This window comes from Chenopodium quinoa, unplaced genomic scaffold (assembly GCF_001683475.1).
Source record: "Chenopodium quinoa cultivar QQ74 unplaced genomic scaffold, ASM168347v1, whole genome shotgun sequence".
Lineage (NCBI taxonomy): Eukaryota > Viridiplantae > Streptophyta > Magnoliopsida > Caryophyllales > Amaranthaceae > Chenopodium > Chenopodium quinoa.
The window spans coordinates 308128-329784 of record NW_018742881.1 but is presented as its reverse complement, the minus strand read 5'-3'; the positions used below and the strand labels follow the sequence as shown (position 1 = coordinate 329784).

The following is a 21657-nucleotide window of genomic DNA, read 5'->3' as shown; positions in this document are numbered from 1 at the left end:
TCATAATTTAAGTGTTTAGCTCTTTCTTCTTACATCAATGCAGAACACTTAAATCACATGCGCTGTTAGAAAGTTACACTTCAACACCTATGAACCTATATATTCACTGGTGCACATTTCCTAACAGTTAAACACCTGAATAAAAAGTACATAATCATACATATTTAATCACACTAAATATTCTAAATGAAAAAATAAATCTACAAAGTACCCAAACCTGCCAAAAGCAACCATTAAAAATATGTCCAAACTCACCCAAAATTAAGTCGGCTTAGCAAAGAACTTTAGCATTCCGTATAAAAAAATAAGTTAGCCAAAACAAGTTCGATTACAATGAATAACTTAAAATAAAGTAGATCAACCCATATCTTAAGTTGAAACAGATAGGTTTAGATATATTAATTTTGAATCAAACTAACAAAGCCTTAATTGTTCATTAACATGATATGAAGTTATGAACTATCCAAGTTTGGAAATAGAAGCATATTGATAACATGTCAATTCTCACAAGGTTGCACAAAATTGCCAATTTCATCGTGATCATAATTTGTCGATTTGAGGTCATGTATCTAATTCTTTTAACATTGATCCCTTTTTTTTTTTTAAGTGATAAATAGTTTGTTTTGCTTTTACCTTCTTGCTTTCAAGTTTACAACACAAGTTTCACGTTGAAATCTAAATCAAGCTTACACAGTTGAAAATTTGAAATCTAATTAAATCAATCTTAAATAACTAGTAGCATTTCATGTATTTATCGAACATTGATCGATCGAAATTCATACACCAAATATATGTCGTCTAATCTATTATGATGTGATTTTGTATTTTGAATAAACTTAAAAAAGTGTCAAATTTTATTATTTCATACAAATACTTTTCTTAAAAAAAATGATGAAATTCATTATTATTCATTTTATATAATAAAAAAATACTTTACAATAGTCTAAATATATGATTTGATCAGATTAGATTAGATTAGATCGGATCAGATCATTTCTAAAATACACATAAACAATAAGTTTACTAAACTCCTAAATATAACCAAAAGCTTAGGGGTAAATAGAGACACAAAGGCGGGTGATGAAATCAATCTCGAGATTATATAAAATTAGAAGATTAACTTTAAGCACATTTTTCTTTTTAAGAAAAAACTTGATTTATCCCTTATTCTCTTAAATAATTAGGTGAACTAGGTTAGATCCCGTGTCATGCACGGTAATCTACAGTTACATATAATTATAGATTATTTATTGATAAATATTATAATCATAAATTAGTTGAGTAATAATAAAAGTATATGAAATGTTGATTTTTTAGTTGTACCTTCTAATGCACACAATAAGGTCAATAACATAACTAAAACAAAAGTAGGCAAAAAAAAATGAGCAATATTTTTCTTGTTGTAAAGTAGGTCACAAAATATTTTAAGAATATGATTTTTGGTTTATAGTTGTCCAATTTTTTTTAGAAAGATTTGTGAAATATTTTTATTTTAAATATAATAATTACTACGTATTAATATGGAACGTGTATATAAAATAATATTATTTTTTTTTGATAAATTGTTACCTTAAATTATAGATTTAAAAAAAAATAATACAAAAAAATCACTAAGGACACATCAGAGATGACACGTGTCATTATTGATGTGTCTTTTAGTATATAGTTATTGATGGACCAAGCAAGGCTATCGTTATGAAGTGTAGATTAACTGTCATCTTCATCCTTTTCTTGTCGCACCGACGAATTTCACATGATTACTCGATTATGCTTCTTTCTTAATTCTTCGTTCCAACTAAACCAAATTAAGCTTAACCATCACTCTCTCTCTATTCTCTATCTGTCGAGCAGATCTTTCACTCTAAATATAACTTCCCACCTGAAATTTCAATCTTAATCAAAAGTTCAAAACCCATCTTCTAATTTCCTACAAATTTCCAATTTGCATTGGATTCAATCAAAAATTGTAACACCCAGAAACAATTTTTGATTCCTTGAGCTATTTCTGCAACTGGGTATGTTTGAATTTGTGAAATTTTGTTGAATTTTTGTCAGGAATTGTTAAAATCAATGATGAAAGAACTTGAGAGAGAAGGTGATTCTTCAGGTGATGAGGAAGAGGATCGCCGGAACTTGATCCCTCAAAACGACGCCGTCAAACCCACCTCAAATTCACACTCATTTTCCCCTTTTCACGTTGAAGATACTGGTTTTGTGTCTTCGATACGACGGCGTTTTAAGATGAACAGGAAGAGGTATCTTCTGGTGATTTTAATTCTTTTTTTAGTTGTGTTTCTATTTTTTTCGTTAGGTTTACATAATTCAAGTGTTTGGGATGTTAATTTGATTAAATCTCCTTCTGATCGAATGAGGGAATCGGAATTAAGGGCTTTGTATCTTTTGAAAGAGCAGCAATTAGGTTTAATTTCTTTGTTGAATAGTACATTGGGAACTTCATTAGGGTTTGGATTGAATTATAGTTCTAGTAATCATAATAATGCTTCTGGGTATTTGAATTTGAGTGAGATGCCTGTTGAGAAGTCTGTTTTTGAGGACTTGAAATCTAAAATTTTTGATGGGATTATGTTGAATAAGGAAATTCAAAAGGTGTTGTTGTCAACTCACAAAAATGGGAATGTTTCCGAATTGGGTGTTGGAAATGATGATATGGTAGAGGGAGGTGTTAATATTTGTGGCAAGGTGGATCAGAAGTTGTCTGAGAGGAAAACCATTGAGTGGAATCCGAGGTCGGATAAGTACTTGTTTGCTATTTGTTTGTCGGGGCAAATGTCGAATCATTTGATTTGCCTGGAGAAGCATATGTTTTTTGCAGCGCTTTTGGATCGAATTTTGGTTGTTCCAAGTCATAAGGTGGATTATGAGTTTAATCGGGTGTTGGATATTGAGCATATAAACAAGTGTCTTGGTAAGAAGGCTGTTGTCACGTATGAAGAGTTTTTGGAGGCGAAGAAGAAGGAATTACGTATTGATAGGTTCATTTGCTACTTCTCGCAGCCTCAAAAGTGTTATGTTGATGAAGAGCATGTGAAGAAATTGAAATCTCTGGGGTTATCCGTTCCCAAACTCGAGTCACCTTGGGAGGAAGATGTAAAGAAACCAAAGAAAAGATCAGTTGAAGATGTCAAAGCCAAATTTTCTTCTGATGAAGGGGTTATTGCAATTGGAGATGTGTTCTTTGCGGATGTGGAAAAGGACTGGGTGATGCAGCCAGGAGGTCCGATTGCCCATAATTGCAAAACTTTGATTGAACCCAGCCGACTTATAATGATCACTGCCCAGCGCTTTGTCCAAACCTTTTTAGGGAAGGACTTTGTTGCCCTTCATTTCCGGAGGCATGGCTGGTTAAAGTTTTGGTATGTTTTGTACCTTTTATTTACTTATTAACTTTATTTTAATCATATGCAGAAGGCAGAGGTTATTATACGTAAATTATTTGCCTCATTTTTAATCAGAGTATGTTTAGATGATAAGTGGTTACGTATTGTGTTATCTCTAAATCTTGTTGGATATGGATTAGTGTACCTGTTACCCCCTCCTTCCATTGCCAATCATCCCTTAAAAAAGTAAAACACTTACTCTTATGAACTTGAAGCTTTGAAATTTAAGTAGCAAACTAATTCCTGTACCCTTTTCTGGTTCCAGAATCCAGGCTATACCCGACTTGGATACTTTTATTAGCTTGATTCTTACTTTCCTGCTCTGGGTTGTTTCCTTAGTGACTGAATGACGGGCTCACTTGTTTTACCTTTACGACCAGAGATTGTTTTTATAACATTGTGCTGCATATCTTTGATTTAGAGAGTACAACTGCTTGAACATGTATGAATTGTTTTTAATTTGTCCGTGTAAGCAATAACAGTCAAAAATTGGTTGTAACAGAGGTTTTGTGGTGAAGTGTCATCTATTCATGTTGTTTTTTATCATGCAAACATGAATAAACACTCCCTATTGATGCACCCATTCCTCTTGCTTGTTGGGTTTTATTTTAACTTCTGATGGCATGCTTGGATAGATAGTAACAAATTAAGGGTGTAGTAAGAGATAATTATGAGCACAAAAGAGAGTGGAAATGGTGGTATTCGAGGTAGGATCAAGGCAGTGATAAATTTATATCTTCAATTAAGATAATAGCTCTCACCACTCCCTATTAATGCACCCATTCCTCCTGCTTCAACCACCATAACTGACCACCTAAGTTCCTTTTTTTTTTTTTTCTTTCTCCCTTTGAAGTTATGTACTCAATTCTAAACACTTGTAAGGCAAGTTGATTTTCTTAAATGTCATCAAGGTTAAGAGAGCACCGCAAGTGTTGAGAAATGATTGCTGAAGGTCAACTGGTCTGAAATAAAGCTCTTGTGGGACTGAAGGGATCTTTGTCTGAATGCACTCAAATTTGATTTACTATATAGGACTCACTCATTGATGGCCATTAGCCTTTGGCACTGTGGTTGTGCATGCAATATACTTGATTATATTGTCTTTACTACATCTGATCTACTATTGCAACATATATGAACTTTTGGGACTAGTATGTCTGGTTCTATCCAATTTCTGATAATGTACAGCCACAGTATTCGGCATCGCTCAGCCTCTAACCTTATGTTTACTTGGGTTTTCAGCAATGCTAAGAATCCAAGCTGTTTTTTTTCTATTCCTCAAGCTGCAAGCTGTGTTGCACGGGTGGTAGCAAGGGCCAATACACCAGTCATATATCTTTCCACAGATGCGGCAGATAGTGAAACAGGATTGCTTCAATCTCTGGTTGTGATTGATGGTAAGCCTGTACCTCTTGTTCAGCGGCCAGCTCGTAATTCAGCGGAAAAATGGGATGCCTTGCTGTACAGACATGGTCTTGCAGATGATTCCCAGGTGAGTTTATTTGTTCTTACCTGATCGTTATATTAAGGAATCCATATGGTATCTTTAACCTGCTATTATCCGTATCATTAGTTAAGTGTATTTTTTCCCCCCCTGTAATTAAACCAGTGTTTAAGGGCTTATAAGCATTATCAAGTTTTGGGGATTTACATGTTGGCTGTGCCTAATTGCCTATTTTGATCTGCTACCATTTTTGTGGAAAATTAACGAACTTCTGACTTCTGAGTAAGGGGAGAAAATGGAATTAAAATGTGTGTGCTTAACTAAGGTTCTGCAAGTTTTCAGTGCTGTCAACTTGTTTCTGCTACCACCCATGCTTTGATCCTTCTTCCCATTCAATTGGGTATATATATATATATATATATATATATATATAATATATATATATATATATATATATATATATATATGCATTCTGTGAGTTTACCCATTTCTGCTACCAATGTAACTTTTGCATTTTTTGGACTATGAAGGTGGAAGCCATGCTGGATAAAACGATATGTGCGATGTCTAGTGTGTTCATTGGATCATCGGGATCTACATTCACTGAAGATATACTGCGGCTAAGAAAGGGTTGGGGGACGTTGTCGGTTTGTGATGAGTACATCTGCCAAGGTGAAGCTCCAAACTTCATAGCAGAGGATGAATGAAATTGGAAGCAGGATGCCCATTAGTTACTAGATAATAGGATTGTGATGTTGGTTTTGAGTCTTTTTGACAAGCCATTGAAATGTAAGTGGTGTATGATAAAATAATGTAATTTGCTCGTCTCTTTATTCATTGATTCTATTTGTTCCACATTCTCATACATTTAAAATTTTTCCTTTTTCTATTTCAAAATGTTACAAATAAGCCTGTATATTCAGAATCGAAGCTCATAATTTGTAGCAACATATCTTCTACTTCCTTTGCTTATTTACTGCAACATATACTCATATAGGTTGAGTAATAATTTTTCAGTGGGAAAAAGGAATAGAGAGAAAGGTAAAATACAAAATTGCTCATGTGATGTAAACATAAACTAAAGAATAAGTGTGGAAAATAAAGGTATGTTGGGTATTTTCATTGTGAATAGAGATTTTTTTTGTTCTAAGATGAATTTTTATGACTAATTGCTTATGGACAACTTTGATAAACAGACGATAATCTATATTTTTAAATAGTGCATTAATTGTAAAACTTCTCTATGAGGCAAGTTGTACAATATTAAAAGAACGGAGGAAGTATAACATAGCAAGGAAGTATATTTCCAAGTTACTCCATTGTCTTCCCGCTCATCGGTTTTTACCGGTAAAAAGCCTCCAATCTTTGTTTTTGTGTACCTTTTCTATTTGTTTTGTTTGTTCTAAGTTACTTGTTTCTAAGGGCATCTTTAAGGGTGAACTATTTAATTGTTCACAATGAATAAACAAATAAAGTGGTGGCTTAATGACAAACCTTTAATGGTTCATGTTGAGTGGTCATGGGTTCGATTGCAGGAGCAAGCATTTCCATGAATTAATTCGCTGTGGGCCCCACCAATATTTTGGACTGGTATTATAGCAAAACGACGTCGTTTTGCTGTTTCATGGTGCAAAACGACGTCGTTTTGCTGTTGAAGCTCAGAAAAAAAAATAGAAATCAGCGGCTGGGAGCGCGCCACTTGGCCCAGCCGCTGCTTGACACGTGTGCACTGTTTTAAATATATCCGTTGTAATTTTGCAACGGATATATTTTACAAAATACAAATCAAAAAAAAAAAAAATTACCAACGACTCTATTTTTTTCCCCTCTATAAATAGACACCCATATTGATATATTTTTTTCAACTTTCAAAATTCATTTTTTTCTACTATATTTTTCTCTTCAAAAATCCCCTCTATAATTACCAATATTATTATTATTATTTATACCAATATTAATATTATTATTGTTATTATTATTTTTAATTATTATCATTAATATTATTATTAATATTATTATTATTATTATTATTGTTTTTATTATTATCGTTATTATTATTATTATTTTTATTATTATCGTTATTATTATTATTATTATTATCATTATTATTATTATTATCGTTGTTATTATTATTATTATTATCATCGTTGTTATTATTATTATTATTATTATTATTATCGTTATTATTATCGTTATTATTATTATTATTATTATTAAATTTTTATTTTTTCCAAATATAAATTATAATTATGGATGCTAATACCAACCCCAAAACAAATAGAAAGCAATAAAAAAATTTGGGTCAAAATATGATCCCGAATCAAGCTAATTTTCCTCCAATTCACCCAAATTTTTCACAAACATCCACAAATATTCCCCATAATTTTTCTGGAGTTTATCCTCAAATACCCCAGTCAAGTTTCCCATATAATCCACCAAATTTCCCTCAAAATTTTAATTTTTCTCAAAGCAGTTCAAATTTCCCACATCCATCCATGATACCAATGGGTTACGGTGAATATGGTGCTGCATCTGATTATTTTCCGTCACAACAACCGAATCCCAATATTTGGGAATCGAGCAATGTCTTATCTGAAGAAGATGAGGCAAATGAAGAATGTGAGGATGATGGTGAGGGAAATGAAACTTCTTCTCCCCATCAAAACTTCAGTCAAATGTTACAGCAACCACTCCAATCAACTCCTGAATATCGTGTTGGTGGTTCAAACAATAGAGGTTGGTCGCGATCAGAAACTGCGGCTCTTATATCCGGCTACATGAACACCAGCACCGACATAATTATCGGCACAAATCAAAAGAAGGGTGTATTTTGGAAGAGAGTCTTGGACGCATACGATGCTGCCAGGGAATCGAATCCAGATGAAATATCCCTACGAACTATTAGTAGTTTGAAGGGAAGGTGGATGCGAATCTCTGAAGCCGTGTTAAAGTGGTGCGGAAGCTATGATAAGGCCCGGAAGCGAAAGGCATTCGTTTTTTCGGATGCCAGGTAGCTGCAACGATATTAATGTGCTTCATCGATCCCCTGTGTTCGAAGACGTCTTAGAGGGTCGGACACCTCCTGTCAACTTCGTAGTCAATGGTCATCATTATACGAATGGGTATTATCTTACTGATGGAATCTACCCTAGATGGGCTTCTTTTGTGAAATCCATTACGAGTCCACAAACTCATAAGGATCGTTTATTCGCAAAACACCAGGAAGCTGCAAGAAAAGACGTTGAACGTGCATTTGGGGTCCTTCAAGCTCGTTTTGCCATTATTAAAAAGCCGTCTTTGGCGTGGGATACCGACATACTCCACAATATCATGCTCGCCTGCATCATAATACATAATATGATCGTTGAAGATGAACGAGAGACGTATCAAAATAACGTTAATACCAATGAGTTTATGAATGCTGGAGGGAACGCTAATGAGGACATTACCGAGTACCGTACTGATCGTATTGTGGATATCGGCTTATACTTGTCTCGTAGAACAGAGATTGAGGATCAACAGACTCATTTGCAGCTAAAAAACGACTTGGTCGAACATATATGGAATAAATTTGGTAACAACGAAAACTTAGGCAACTAGGTTTACAACAAATGGTTATCCCTAAGTACATCTTACAAAACGATGTGTAGTTGTGTTTTTTTTTAAATAAAATGTACTAGATTATAGTTGTAGAACTGTAATCACGATTTGTACCTCTTTTTTTATGTTAATTAAAATTAGCTGCGTTGTTGTTTAAAAAATATTAATCACAAGAATTAATTTTTTAAAAAGCTGATAAAAAAAACGCGATAATTTCTTAATTAGTAATCACGATTAAAATATTAAATACGTCAATTAATTACATTGACATCGGTTAATAAATTATAATTATGAAACAAAAAGGTTATATTTACAAAAATAAAATAAGGTGGGGTAGGGAGTATTGATGATGAATCATTGTTTAGTGTTTATTGTTAAGAGTGAATTTTGTAAATGGTTTGCTGGGTTGATGTGGATGAGAGAGAAATGGTGATAGTGACCCATGAACCATTTTTTTTTGTTCACCAATAATGGTGCTCTAAAGCAATTATTAGGCATGTATGGTCATCAGGAGATGGTAGCTTTATCCTCTAGTGGTGTCGCGCATACAATTAACCACAAATTCGAATCATTGTCATTAAACCCAAACCAGGTAACAAATTAAACTTATTTGTTTACTATGATAGAAATTAATAATTTGCGGATACTTTATTTACTTATATATAGTGCCTTGGTTATTGGGATTAAGGCTTTAATTTGATACTACTATTGTTGTTGTTACTACAGATGATACAGGAAGTAATTGAGAAAATCAACAAGACAAGAGAATACGACTTAAAGGACTGCACGTGTGATAAAATCGTGGTTTATACAACCCTTGAAAAGGACTGGCCTCAAATGAGAATTGCTTTGGCTCCTAATGCTACTATTGACTTACTTTACAAACGAGCCGGAGACAAACTCAGCTTCCATTTCACACGAGCCGAAGAGAAACACAAGTTGAAGAATTTTGAATTACAGTTTCTGAACATGTCTTGTGTACCACATAATAATGTCATTCTTTTCGATGTTTTGCTTATAACAGAGTAATGTTTAACTAATACGGAATATTATACAATATATCCTATTTAACTTTTTTGTTAATTTGAATTTCACAATATGATTTTATTTAAGTTTGGTGGTGTTATATTTATTTTGGATTGTTTTTATCTTTACCCATCAAGTTCTTTGAATGTCTAACGAGGATATGCTCTATTTGACACAGAGGTGTGTGTATGTAATTGATGGAAACACGAAGTCAGTTTGAACTAGTGTTGTCGATTTTCTTGATTAATTGAATGTATTGCAATTTGCAAATTATCATATTAACATTGGGTTTTTCAATAGCAATAAATGTTCGGGTTAATACAATATTATAGGAATTACTCGGTTAGTATTCTCACAATATGATGGCCAAGTGCACAAGCTCTTGTGTTAAAGATATACTAGTATTATATTTTTTTACGTAATTATATTTTACAAACTAAGGACACACCAAGCCAAGAGATAACATGTGACATTGCGGGTGTGTCTATTACGGAGTAGTATATAATATTAGAGGTGATCAATGGGCGGGCCGGGCCAAGGTAAAAAATTGCCTATTTATTGGGTCGGGCCAAGTTTCGGGCCGAAAAATGTGTGCCCAAACCCGTCCAAACTAGGTGGGCCATGCGGGCTTTTCAGGCCAATTCGGGCTGGGAAAAAAATCAACTAAATTGCATAAAATTGATTTCCTAAGCCCGCTCAATTTTTTATTTTTTTTAAAAATCGGGCCGGAAAATGTTGTCCAAAGCCCGTCAAAAATCAGGTTTTAATAATTAATATCTCTAATAAACTATAAAACATTGTAAATTATAAAAAATGGATATTAGTAAAATATACATTAGGAAGATTCAAATAATTCTTGGTGATCCTTATGTTTTATGATAACTACAAATTACAAAACTTAGTCAATGTATAATCTATTTAAAAGTTAAATGGTGTAAATTAAAAAAACGGAGAAAATATATTATTATTGATCAACAAAAGTCAATCTCAAAGACAAAGTAATACGAAGTAACAAAAAAGACTCATGAATACCAAACTTTTGTTCCACACATTCCTTCTTCGCTCAACATACCAACTGACATACAACCACCTTGGAAAGGATTATTAATAACAGGGCCAAGACTAGGGGTGTAGTTCATGCAGCCGAGCCGAGCTGAGCCAATTACTATCTCGTTCATGTTCAACCTCATTTAATCTAGGCGAGCTCGAGCACAATCACAAGCTTTCAAGCGATCTCAAACATATGTCCAAACTCGATTCACTTAGTAAACTATAGTGTTTGCGAACGGCTCGTGGACTACTCATTTACCAAACAAGTTGACAAATGAGCGTTTTTCATGAACAAACACAACTTAATTATAAACAAACTCTTCTAAATTTACTAAATGACTAAATGAGCTTTGTGCTTCAGACTTTTGGAAATCTTAAAATTAGTATGATAATTAAATCCTAATTATAAATTTATATTCAAATTAACAATTATGAATACGACAATAATTTTAAAAAAAAGTTATAAAATGAATTCATATCAAAATTTCATATAAAATCACCTTGCGTCTTTAAGATATCACATCTTATCATGACGTCAAATGAATAACTCGTGAACCTAACTACACGAGTAGTTAGTGAACATATTAGTGCGTTTACTATGTGGCTGGCCACACAGTGTGGTCGGCTGACCCTCACACGAAAACACTGATTTGATCGGAAATCCCCGACTAACCAAGTAACCCCTGATCGAGTAATTTAAAATCGATCGAGTAACCCCTAACTGATCGATTAACCTCGACTAATCCCTGACCGAGTAACCCCGACGGTCAGCCACATATGAATTTAGTGAATATATATAACCCATGAAAGGAAACATTAAGCCCACTAAGGGCATGTTCACTTCACCTTAATACAGTTCAGTTCAATTCAACTCCAATCACTTGATTCACTTCAGTTCATAATTTCCAAATCCCATAAAATATTCATTTCAACTCTATTCAGTTTAGTTCAGTTCAGCTCTAATCAGTTCAGTTCAATTTATATGAACAGGTCCTAACTCTATAAATTTTCCTAAAGTCATAAACGTTAGGTGTAAAGCTTCAAACAACTCCGTCCATTACTAAATATTTCTCATTATAATTTTGCACGTTTGTTAACGCATGTTTTTTTTGGGGATGTTAAATACCGCCGTTCAAATTTAATGCCACCACCCACCGCCATCATTTCAATCAAACTGACAATCTTGTCCTTACTGACTGTTTTTTCCCATTTTCATTCTCTAACATTAGTCCATCAACTACCACCTTCTACACTAGACAGCCACAACGATGGCAAACGTTGATGAGAAATGGATAGTGATCAAGGTGGCTTGACGGAAAAAGAACTGGAGTCGACCAAAGCTCCACGATAAACCGGTTTTGGGCTTTGGTTACCATGGTCAACCGGACCGGAGGCTGAAACCGGTTACCGTGGACGGTAATCGGAGGCCAAAACAAGTTACCGTGGCAGAGGCCAAAACCGGTTATCGTCCACGGTAACTGGAGGTCAAAACTGGCTGGTGGAGCTCATTTTAAGGGTAATGATTCCTTCACCCCTCTCTTTTATATCACTAAAACCTTAATTTATTCATAAATACCTTGTCTCCCTACAATAATAACTCTAATCAACTATAATTTACCTAGTTTGACTTTTATTACTCCTTAGGGCCTGTTTTTATTGACTAAGCTGAACTAAATATTTTATAAAAGAAATAAATTAAGATAAGAACTAAACTGAAGTAAAATTATTATAGCTGAAATGAACTGAATTGAAAATAATATAACCTGCCTTAATTTATGTGTTATTACCCCCATTCCAACTTCCAAGCGCCCCATGGTGGAAAACTCATTTCTAATTCTACAAATTTTAATTCGTTGGTTTAACCAAACAACACTTGATTCATTAATTCTTCAAAATCCCGCCGTTTTCTCTCTCTTGGTCATTATTTCTTCATTTCTCTCACCTGAAAAAAATCCCCAAATTCCATGATTTCCATCCTTTTGTATTTCTAGGGTTTATTATCCTTCGTTAAACCCTTCCTTCTTTCTAAATCTTTAAACATTAATCTTCAATTAAACAACAATGATGCGAGCTAGATTGGTAGTGTTTCCCGTAAAAGGGAGGAATTGGTGTTTTAGCAGATCAATGGATTCCTTAATTTCCGGCGATGCGTCAAATTTATCGTCTACGCCTACTACTGTTAGAGATCTTTGGAAGTCTCTCTCATCCTCTTCTCAACCTGCTACTGCTAATGCTGAGCTTCTTGTTGATTTTGTCTCACATAAGGTCTTTCTCTCTCCTCCCTCTTTTACATTACTGCAATTTTGTGGGTGTGATCTGGGGGTGATTGAGTCTGTTGTATACGATACACCCGTTGTATAAAAGTTTTTGCATTCTTGGTTTGATTGTTATTGGCTGACATTATAATCTTGAATAGGGGTTGTTGATTTTGGTAGCAATGATGTGTGGGTGCAAGATTGTTGTTGTAATGTTGGTAATTTCTGAATGTGGGTAATATCTTGGGAGATTAAGTATAAAATATGAATAATCGGGGCTATTTTTCATATGTTGATATGTTGCCAATTTTGGTGTTTAGGATAGTCATTTTCTAATTGGAGTAATGATCAATTGTCATGGGGTGTTTGCTGCAAAGATTAGTTACCGCTTGCTTGATCGTTGAATGCAGTCGTAATATGGCATTATGAAGCAATAGTGTGAACCTTTTTTCATATTGTGTAGGTATCTTGCGATGAACTTAGGATTAGATACTACTTCCCCATTTGTCATTTGTAGTTCCTAAGCTGCTATCTTTTCATATTGAAGCAGCAATTTCAGTTTGGTTTTGCTTATGAAGCCTGAATTAGCCAGTATCGAGCTTCTAGTGGGTTGGTGGATGCCACTCATGCCCGATTCAATTGGACAGGCACAAACTAAGAACAACCAGTTTGATACTTAGAACTAATGTCTCACATTTTCATTCGTTAAGATGTTGAGAAGTTGAATAAAAATGGGGCAAATTTGGGTACTATGGTCAGAATATTGTGCCATGACTGCCACTGTTTGATATGTTACGTTGTTACCCATTTGATGTTCTCCATCTGTTTTCCCTTTCGATTTCTCTTATTTTTGTTTGTGTGCGCAGGAATTTATGAGTGCAAAGCTAATTGCATGTGCCTTATTTTGATGTATTTCGTTTAATCAGTTAAGCATCTTTTTCTTTTTTTTTTTTCTAAAGATGAATACAGCTTGGACGGGTTTGGAGAAGGCGCCGCAAGGGTCTTTCAAAAACAAGATTCATGGGTACTCTTAGATGTAAATTTTCTCTTTGCCTGCTGTGATTACTGGACTTCCTATCATATTCCTTATTTTAAGCCTAAACTTTTATGCAGTGTTGGGTTATGGTTGCTTTCTCGGGTCAAGCCAAGCGAGCTCTTCTTGAAGTCTATATCTAAGGAAGTCACTGGAGTTGAAGTTACATATCCAACAAGGTTCCCACTTTGCTTTCATGTTTGGACTTCTGTATTTGGCATTCCCTCATTTTCATAAGTTGTTATGAGATGTATTCAATGTTGTTCTTAACTAGCTAACATAAGAGTGCGGTTTATTAGTCAGCGTGCTGCCGTGCTCATATACTAGCTATTCGACACTATTTACTAACAACCAGATTTTTTACTCTTAAATTTTGTCACATTGCACTCACTTCCCATCTCTAATTAGTTGAAATACTAAATATATATTTCCTATAGGAATATCAGTTATTTTCTATTTAGATTTTAATTTGTAGAATCACACCTATTGTAAATTCTGAGTTTCCAATTATTATTTGTTTCTGATGATGCAGTTTAAATGCTAGACTTGTACGTCGAAGATTACGACACATTGCTATGAGGTATTGAATATCTGTTTTTTTTTTTTTTTTTTTTTTTTTTTTTTGGCATTATATATTTACCTAGAGCATAGTTGATATTTTTGCATTGTGAAACTAAGTGTGCATAGCTAGTTAATATGAAGTATATGAGAAGGTAAGTAGACTGTTTTGATTTATTTGCACTGTTGGACTTTTTGTGACTTTGTGAGTGCACCTTTTTTTTTTTTTTTTTTTCTTTTTCTTTTTAGTATTTTAAGTCAGCCTTATAATGCTGAAATAAGTGGTTAGCAGGTGGCCTCTCTCCTCTGCAAACATTCATTAATAAAATATTTGCTTCTTGGAAGCGCATAGTTCTCAAACAATGGTATGTCTGCCTATGTTGAGTGTGGGTATATGATCCTAAATTCTAATCAATGCTTTATTAGAGTGGTGTTGGTGGAGGATGTGGACCCTGGTGGTCACCATGTTGGCTTGCCTTAGTCTAATTATTACTGAATGTTGCTAGATTTCACTATTGTGTATTTGAATGCCCACTTCCTTAGTTCTTTTCCCTAGCTGTCTGTATTTTCAAGGCAGTGAGTAATTTATTTATTGATGATACATTGGTATATTTTTTTTTTCTTCAGTGGATCAATAATTCACAAAAAGTATTTGTATGGCTCTGCAGCATTGCTTCCAGTATCTTCTGTCTTCATGGTAATGATCTTGCCCATGAACTGTTGTTTTTTTCTTGACTTTTGGCAGTAGCCAAAACTGATATCATCTGGTCCTTGATGATCAGGTTCTACCTTTGCCCAACATCCCATTCTTTTGGCTGCTGTATCGCACATATTCCCACTGGCGTGCCTGGCAGGTGTGTGCTTTATTTTCATTATTTAACTAAGGTTGGGTCATGTTTTGTATTTTTATGAGTGATAGGAGTCTTGTAAACCTCTGTATGAATTTTATTTTTTATTTTTTTTAGGATGAAAGTAAGTTTTTGTAAAAAATCACATTACCTTTTTCTTTATAATGGTCAAATTGATGTTTGTTGGTCATTGATCATTGTGGTTTGCTCAAAAATTGGGTTGAGTGGTCTACTTTTTGTGCTTTCCAATTCCAACATGTGTTTCGAACAACTTTATAAATGCATAATGCTGCTACGTCTTTGCTAGTATTGAAATATAAGGATTTCCATGTTATTGGAGGAACCTTTGTTAGAGATACAATGCTGACAATACATTATGTAAATATGTAGTTGTTGAAGTTGTTAGGTGTCTTTAGAGCTTTATTGCAATTAATTAAATTTTACTGAGGTGGAGAGATTACTGTTGCTTGTCAAATTACTGAAAATTTTGGAAAGAGCTCATAAGTTACAATACTCCAGATTTTACACCAACCTTCACAGTTAATAAGCATGCCAGACTCCTGCCTAGCTTGCTACAGATGTTGTATGTCTACAAAACCTACTATCCATTTTTTTGGCTCCTTTGGAAATCTAGGTGAAGATTACCTCACTGGCTCACTACTACCTAGTATTTGTTACTTGAAAAGCTCAATGTGTGAAGAGAGATCATATATACAATTTTGGCTATTCAAAGCTCTTAGCAGTTCATGTTGTAGAGACATAATTTGCCGTTGAAAGATATTCTTCCCTCTCATTGCTTTATTGAATTGCAACTACCTTGAGTTTGAGCAAGAAGTTTTCATATATTACACTGCTTCACTTGTATTAAGGTTGTGTTTCTGCGACGATACTATTGATTTAAGCCACTCCCCCACCCCCCTGTAGATGTGATATACACAGGTTCTAGGGCCATACTCCACTTAATTCTGTTTATTTATGTTTTAACTTTTTTTTTTTTTAATTTTTTTTTATTGAAGATTTAACTTAGTAATGCTGGTCAAAATCTTATAGGGCAGTGAAAAGCTTCTTCAGCTTGTCTCAGATGGTTCAGATGGTCGGTGCAGTAACAAGAAAGAAAATAAAAGTCATAATTGCTCCCATGATGAAGCGACTGGGTTACGTTTGGTAAGAAACCTTTGTTTTTTTTTTTTTTTTTTTTTTTTTTTTTTTTTTTTTTTTTTTTCCCCTCTTTGGTTGTTGAGTTTTTGCTGGGTGTAGCCTGCTGATAAACAGTCACCACTGCCACTTGAAATGTGTATGCTGGAATATATAGATTGAATAAATCGTGAAGTTCAATTTGTAAATTAAGCCAGGGGGATTGTTGTTTTTACTTTTAACAATTAGAGAAGCTAATAAAGTATTTCAGTGTTTGATCATAACTTCCTCAAGTTTGATAAGATAATACTACGTAGTATAAATTAAAACCATGAAAGTTTTGGCCTGTCGTGCAAGTTGGCCGATAAAGAACCTTATTTTTGCAATGTATTTTCTATTACCCACTGAGGATGATTCTTCATATTTGGGTAGGTCTTGGAACCATCGAAGCGTCTGGAAGAACTTGTTCGCTGTGGAAATCCAGGTGATGGCCTTAGCAGATGTGTCATGATAGATATTTGCAAGACTTTTGAGCTGAATCCGCAAGAGGTTCTCAGGTACCAGGAGTTGTAGCTGAATTGTTGGTTAGGATTAGGAGCATATCTGAAGAACTTTTCTTTACAGTGATTAGATTTGCAATTTTGTAAGAAGAATCGTACCACATACAGATTGAGAATTTGTAGGCATTTGTAGACACTTGTTTTCAGGGTTTCAATTGATAGAACTAATGATCCATGGGTTTCAAGTGATTACCAGATTACCAGCTATATAATTCTATGAATAGTTCTCTGCTAAAGGTTTAGGCATATTTACTTATTGCCTCTGTATTTCGCTTTCTCCTGCCCACTGATATATTCACAGCTTTGTCGATAGAAATTTTGCTCAGTGAGGGGTGTGTGTAGCAGACTCCCCAGCTTTGCCTATTTATTTTCCCCAAACTGAATAAAAAGATTTGTTTTTTTCTCCAAAAAACAGATAAGCTTTGTACTTGACTTTTGGCCTGGTTAATCATATGATTGATTAATTTTAATACGTTGGCTTTCATTAGCAATGTATAGTGCTGATGTTGAATTTCGAATAACAAATGCTTGTATATTGCATAAATTCTGGCTGCTACTCCTGCATTCTGAAGTTTATTTGATCGGCTGCACAATGTAAGACCATCTTTCTGAATATTATGTGGGTTGTGAAGATGTTAGTAATCAATTTATAATTGTTGTTTTATGGGATATTGGAAAAAATTGCAGAGCCTTATGTAACCAAGGAGAGTCTGATTCATGTGAAATAAGCTCGTTTGTGAAATGAAAGTTAAGGGGCTGTTGTAAACTGTACAACAAGCAAAAGTACTGATAAATATTAAAAATTCAAATCTATGAAGTTTTTTTTCCTTCATTTATAACAAAAAGGCGTTGCAGTGTTGCTGGCATTTGCCGCGTACTTATTATTGTGATAGAGATCTTAGATAACTTTCCAGTGATTTCTGCCTGAATAGGGGTATTCATCGCTTCTTGCTGTAATAAAGGATCCTCCGATGACGGTATGCTTGAATTGCAAGAACGGAAGGAAATATTATGGAGAAACCAGTTAGAAATCCTTCAACAAGAAATGTCTTCTTGCTTTTATCAGCTGTATCCTGATGTTGTGCGTCTTGAACAGGCTGAGCTGAACAAGGACTCTGCAGAACTCGACCACATAGCCCTGGATTACCGATATAGCTACTTTCGGTGAAAGTTTCAAACTGACCTCCTTCAGGTATTGGTCCCTCAAGCTGGTTGTGTGAAACATTAAATCTTGATAAGAAATTTAGGTTACGTAGTGATGTTGGAATTCCGTTGGTCAAATTATTCTGAGAAAGATCAAGCATTTCTAGATTTGTGAGATTCGAAAAATTTGGTGGGATGCTGCCTGAGAAGCTGTTTTCACTGAGATCAAGGATATGAAGATTCTGTAGTTGAGTTATTTCAACCGGAATTCTGCCACTTAGGTGATTACCGCTGAGGTATATTGCTGGAGGCAGGTGCTCGAGCTGATTGTATTGGCGAGTAGTAACATTGTTGGGGGAAACAAACACTGGGAGCTGAAGAAAACTTAGGCTTAGTTTTTGAGCAACCCTCTCTGAAATTAATGCTGGAAGCCTTGAGAGTTGCAGTGGAAAATCCCCTCTGAGAAGATTCCTTGAAAAGTCCAAGTAGAAGAGGCTTGACAGGTTGCCTATTGAATCTGGAATTTTGCCTGTAATTCGATTGTACGACAAGTCCAAAGCCACAAGATTGTTGATATAGACCAGCCACTCTGGAACTTGCCCCTCAAAGTTACATCCTCCCAAGGCAAGAACTTGTAGGTTTTTAAATCCTTCTTGTCCTATGAAAGTCTTTATGCCTGGTATAACTTCGTTATAGAAGTTTTTTGACAGGATGAGAGTGACGAGGCTCTTGCAACCTGCAAAAATCTTGATTGCATTCGACACATTGGTGAAGCTATTATTAGAAAGAGATAAGAAAGTTAAAGATGTTAATGCCACTATATTGGGAGGAATTGATCCTGCTAAGTTGTTGGAGGCTACTCGAACTGCAGTTACTGATTTGCATGAAAATAAGGTCTCTGGTAAATTTCCTATGAACTTATTGTTACCGAGGTCTAGTGTTTGGAGATGGTTAAGCCTCGAAAAATCAAGCTTAGAGATGTTACCTTCCAGGGAATTCACTCTAAGAATGAGTTTTACAAGATTTGTGCAGTTCATCAATGATGCTGGTATAGAACCATTGAGATTGTTGATTTGAAGATACAATTGCTCCAGTTTAAATAGCTTCCCGATTTCTTGAGGGATCGTACCAGCAAAGTTGTTTGAGTACAGCTTGATGATCTTGAGGTTTGCAAGTTCTAAAATTCCACTTCCAATGGTTCCACCAATGTTATTTACAGGCAGTGATAACTCGACAAGTGACCTTAGTCTGTAAATGTCATCAGGAAGTAATCCAGAGAGAAGATTGAAACCTGCTCGGAGTACTCTGAGATTCAAGCATCCCCCTAGTCCAACAGGAAGCTCACCGCTAAAACTGTTGTCAGAGAAATCAAGTGTCCTAAGCAGAGGACAAGTGATACAAATAGCTAATGGAATGTTGCCTGTAAAGCCGTTGTTACTGGCATTGAAACTCGACAAATTTGAACCGTGGAAGAACCAATATGGTTCAATTCCTCCATGAAAAATATTGCTTGAAATATCTATAACTTGAATGGTGGAAGAAAAACTACCATCTGAGAAAAAAGATGCCGAGAGATTACCATACAGAGAATTTGACTGTATATCAAAGATCTCAAGGCTATTCAATGAGCTGAAAAGTCTTTCTGGGAGATACCCAATAAGATGATTATAGGATAGATTGAGCTTAGAAAGGCTTGTAAGGCTTCCAAGCGAAGCGGAGATGCTTCCTTCTAATCCTCTCAAGGGTAGCCACAACAAAGTTACCCTGCCCTCTTCATCACAACCAATCCCCTCCCAAGAGGAGCAACAATTGGTGTCTGAACTCCAATTCAGAGGACCCAATGAAGAGGATAGGGAATTACAAAAGGCGAAAAGGGATTGTTGATCTTGTGGATTACAAGCTTGCTGATTAGAGAAGGTTAAGGAATATAGTAACAGCAATATGAAGAGAAGATCAGAGTTGCTTTGAGGTAATAAAGGTAAGAAGCCTAACTTCATAGCTTAAATAGTAGTTATTCAGTTCTTTCACTCTTCTCTTCTGTACATTTTTTTGTGAATGTTTTGGGTGTGTTTTTCTACTTATGTCATTAGTGGACTTGAGAATGAAAGCTAAAATAATTTGATACTAATTAAGCGTTTACTTTTGGTCAAAGGTGGACTTGGTCTGTTGGTCAAGATGTTTACTTTGCCATTTTAGTTGAATTCTTTTTTTTTTTTTTTTTTTTTTTTTTTTTTTTTTTTTTGAAGGATAGTAGAATTCTATTACAAACAATTGATACTCTTTGTAGTTTATTCTTAAGGAAACTTTAAGACTTAAGAAAACTTTATGTACTTTATTATAATGAAACTCTTGTACTTAGTAGAAGACTCCATTATTCTAATTGAGGTGGTAATTCCTTGTCTTATGCGCTGCACTATAATTTAATTTTAATTTTTATTTTTAATTTTGGATTTTCATTAGCATATTTGGGCTTCAAAATTTGGGGCCCTAGGCGGGTGCCCTGCCTGCTCTGGTTCTCACAATAACAGTGGTCTCACCATTAGGTCCATAGTACCTAGGGTGGGCAAAAAACTCGTAACCGTTTACCTTAACTGTTAGCCGGTATAGCCGGTTCATTTAAACGGTTAATTTACCGAACCTTTAAATTAAACGGTTATGGTTGACCGAACCGCTAAATATAGCGGTTAACGGTTACGGTTATAATTTTAAGCGTTAAAATAAATATATATGTTTTTTATTTAATTTTTTAGGGAAAATATATAATGAGTTAATGATGCAATTTGATCTTCTAGGTTGCTAGTATGCCTATATGCCATAGTTTCAATTTGTATATGCTAATTAAATACTGTGCGTTATCAGTTGCCTTTTGGTCACCCTAATTGGAGTATTGACGAGAAAGAGTACAGTATCAGTTACTTATCCCTTGCTGATTACAAGAGTACTAGTTGGTCCTTGGATGGTCAAACCAAAAGTGCTACCGTAGACATGAATGACCACCATAAGGATAGGTATGATGCCAATGGTAATGGCTTGACGTCGTTATCATTGGGAAACTTAACCGTAGACTATGGCAACCTGGTCTCAAATACCATGCATAATATCTTCTGGACCATACACAGGGGACTAATACTTATCAGCTCGCGTGATACATTTATTTTTCATGTATACAACCCTGCCACCAGAGAAAAATTTGTCCTGCCTATGTGCCCTTCCTTAGCCCGAAGGGTTCGAGGACTTTCCAAACCTCGGTATTGCACCATCATCAATCTTTCAGATTATATTCTCTCCTCCCAGTGTAATATTAGAGTTATCAGCTTCAACAAGGAGCTAGGAGGAGGAAGGGTAGTGGCTGAGGTTTTTTCTTCTAGCAAGGACCAATGGTCTGAGTCCGAGTTCTGCCTCAAAAAAGCTGTCTGTTTAGCACATTGGAGCTTGTTTGGTGCTGTATTTCTTGACAACACTTTGTTTTTCATAACAAGCAAGAGCTATGTTGTGGGAGTTAAATTCCGTTCAGGCGAGCAAGTAAGTAGTGCTTACTCCCTACGCATACCAAAACGTGTTTTAGAGGGCCGTGGAATGTTGCATGGATCTCAAGGATGTCTCTACTT

General features: G+C 35.0%; 4 protein-coding genes across 4 annotated transcripts; 3 read left to right on the top strand and 1 right to left on the bottom strand.

Annotated features, from left to right (window-relative positions):
- The first annotated feature begins 1715 nt into the window (after positions 1-1715).
- On the top strand, positions 1716-5731 carry LOC110726694. Its single transcript, XM_021906166.1, has 3 exons — positions 1716-3374; positions 4641-4890; positions 5373-5731. The coding sequence occupies exons 1-3, from the start codon at positions 2071-2073 to the stop codon at positions 5547-5549; spliced, it is 1731 nt and encodes a 576-aa protein (XP_021761858.1). The 5' UTR covers positions 1716-2070; the 3' UTR covers positions 5550-5731.
- A 1637-nt stretch (positions 5732-7368) lies between these two features.
- Positions 7369-8462, top strand: LOC110726607. The gene has a single exon (XM_021906082.1). The coding sequence runs from the start codon at positions 7807-7809 to the stop codon at positions 8440-8442; it is 636 nt and encodes a 211-aa protein (XP_021761774.1). The 5' UTR covers positions 7369-7806; the 3' UTR covers positions 8443-8462.
- A 3855-nt stretch (positions 8463-12317) lies between these two features.
- Positions 12318-17113, top strand: LOC110726693 (uncharacterized protein C23H3.12c-like). Its single transcript, XM_021906165.1, has 8 exons — positions 12318-12783; positions 13733-13797; positions 13887-13985; positions 14339-14386; positions 14992-15061; positions 15147-15218; positions 16263-16376; positions 16779-17113. Exons 1-8 carry the CDS (start codon positions 12580-12582, stop codon positions 16917-16919), a joined length of 813 nt encoding a protein of 270 aa, XP_021761857.1. The 5' UTR covers positions 12318-12579; the 3' UTR covers positions 16920-17113.
- A 432-nt stretch (positions 17114-17545) lies between these two features.
- On the bottom strand, positions 17546-20727 carry LOC110726692 (receptor-like protein 2). The gene has a single exon (XM_021906164.1). It carries the CDS (start codon positions 20044-20046, stop codon positions 17845-17847), a length of 2202 nt encoding a protein of 733 aa, XP_021761856.1. The 5' UTR covers positions 20047-20727; the 3' UTR covers positions 17546-17844.
- Between the last annotated feature and the right edge of the window lie 930 nt (positions 20728-21657).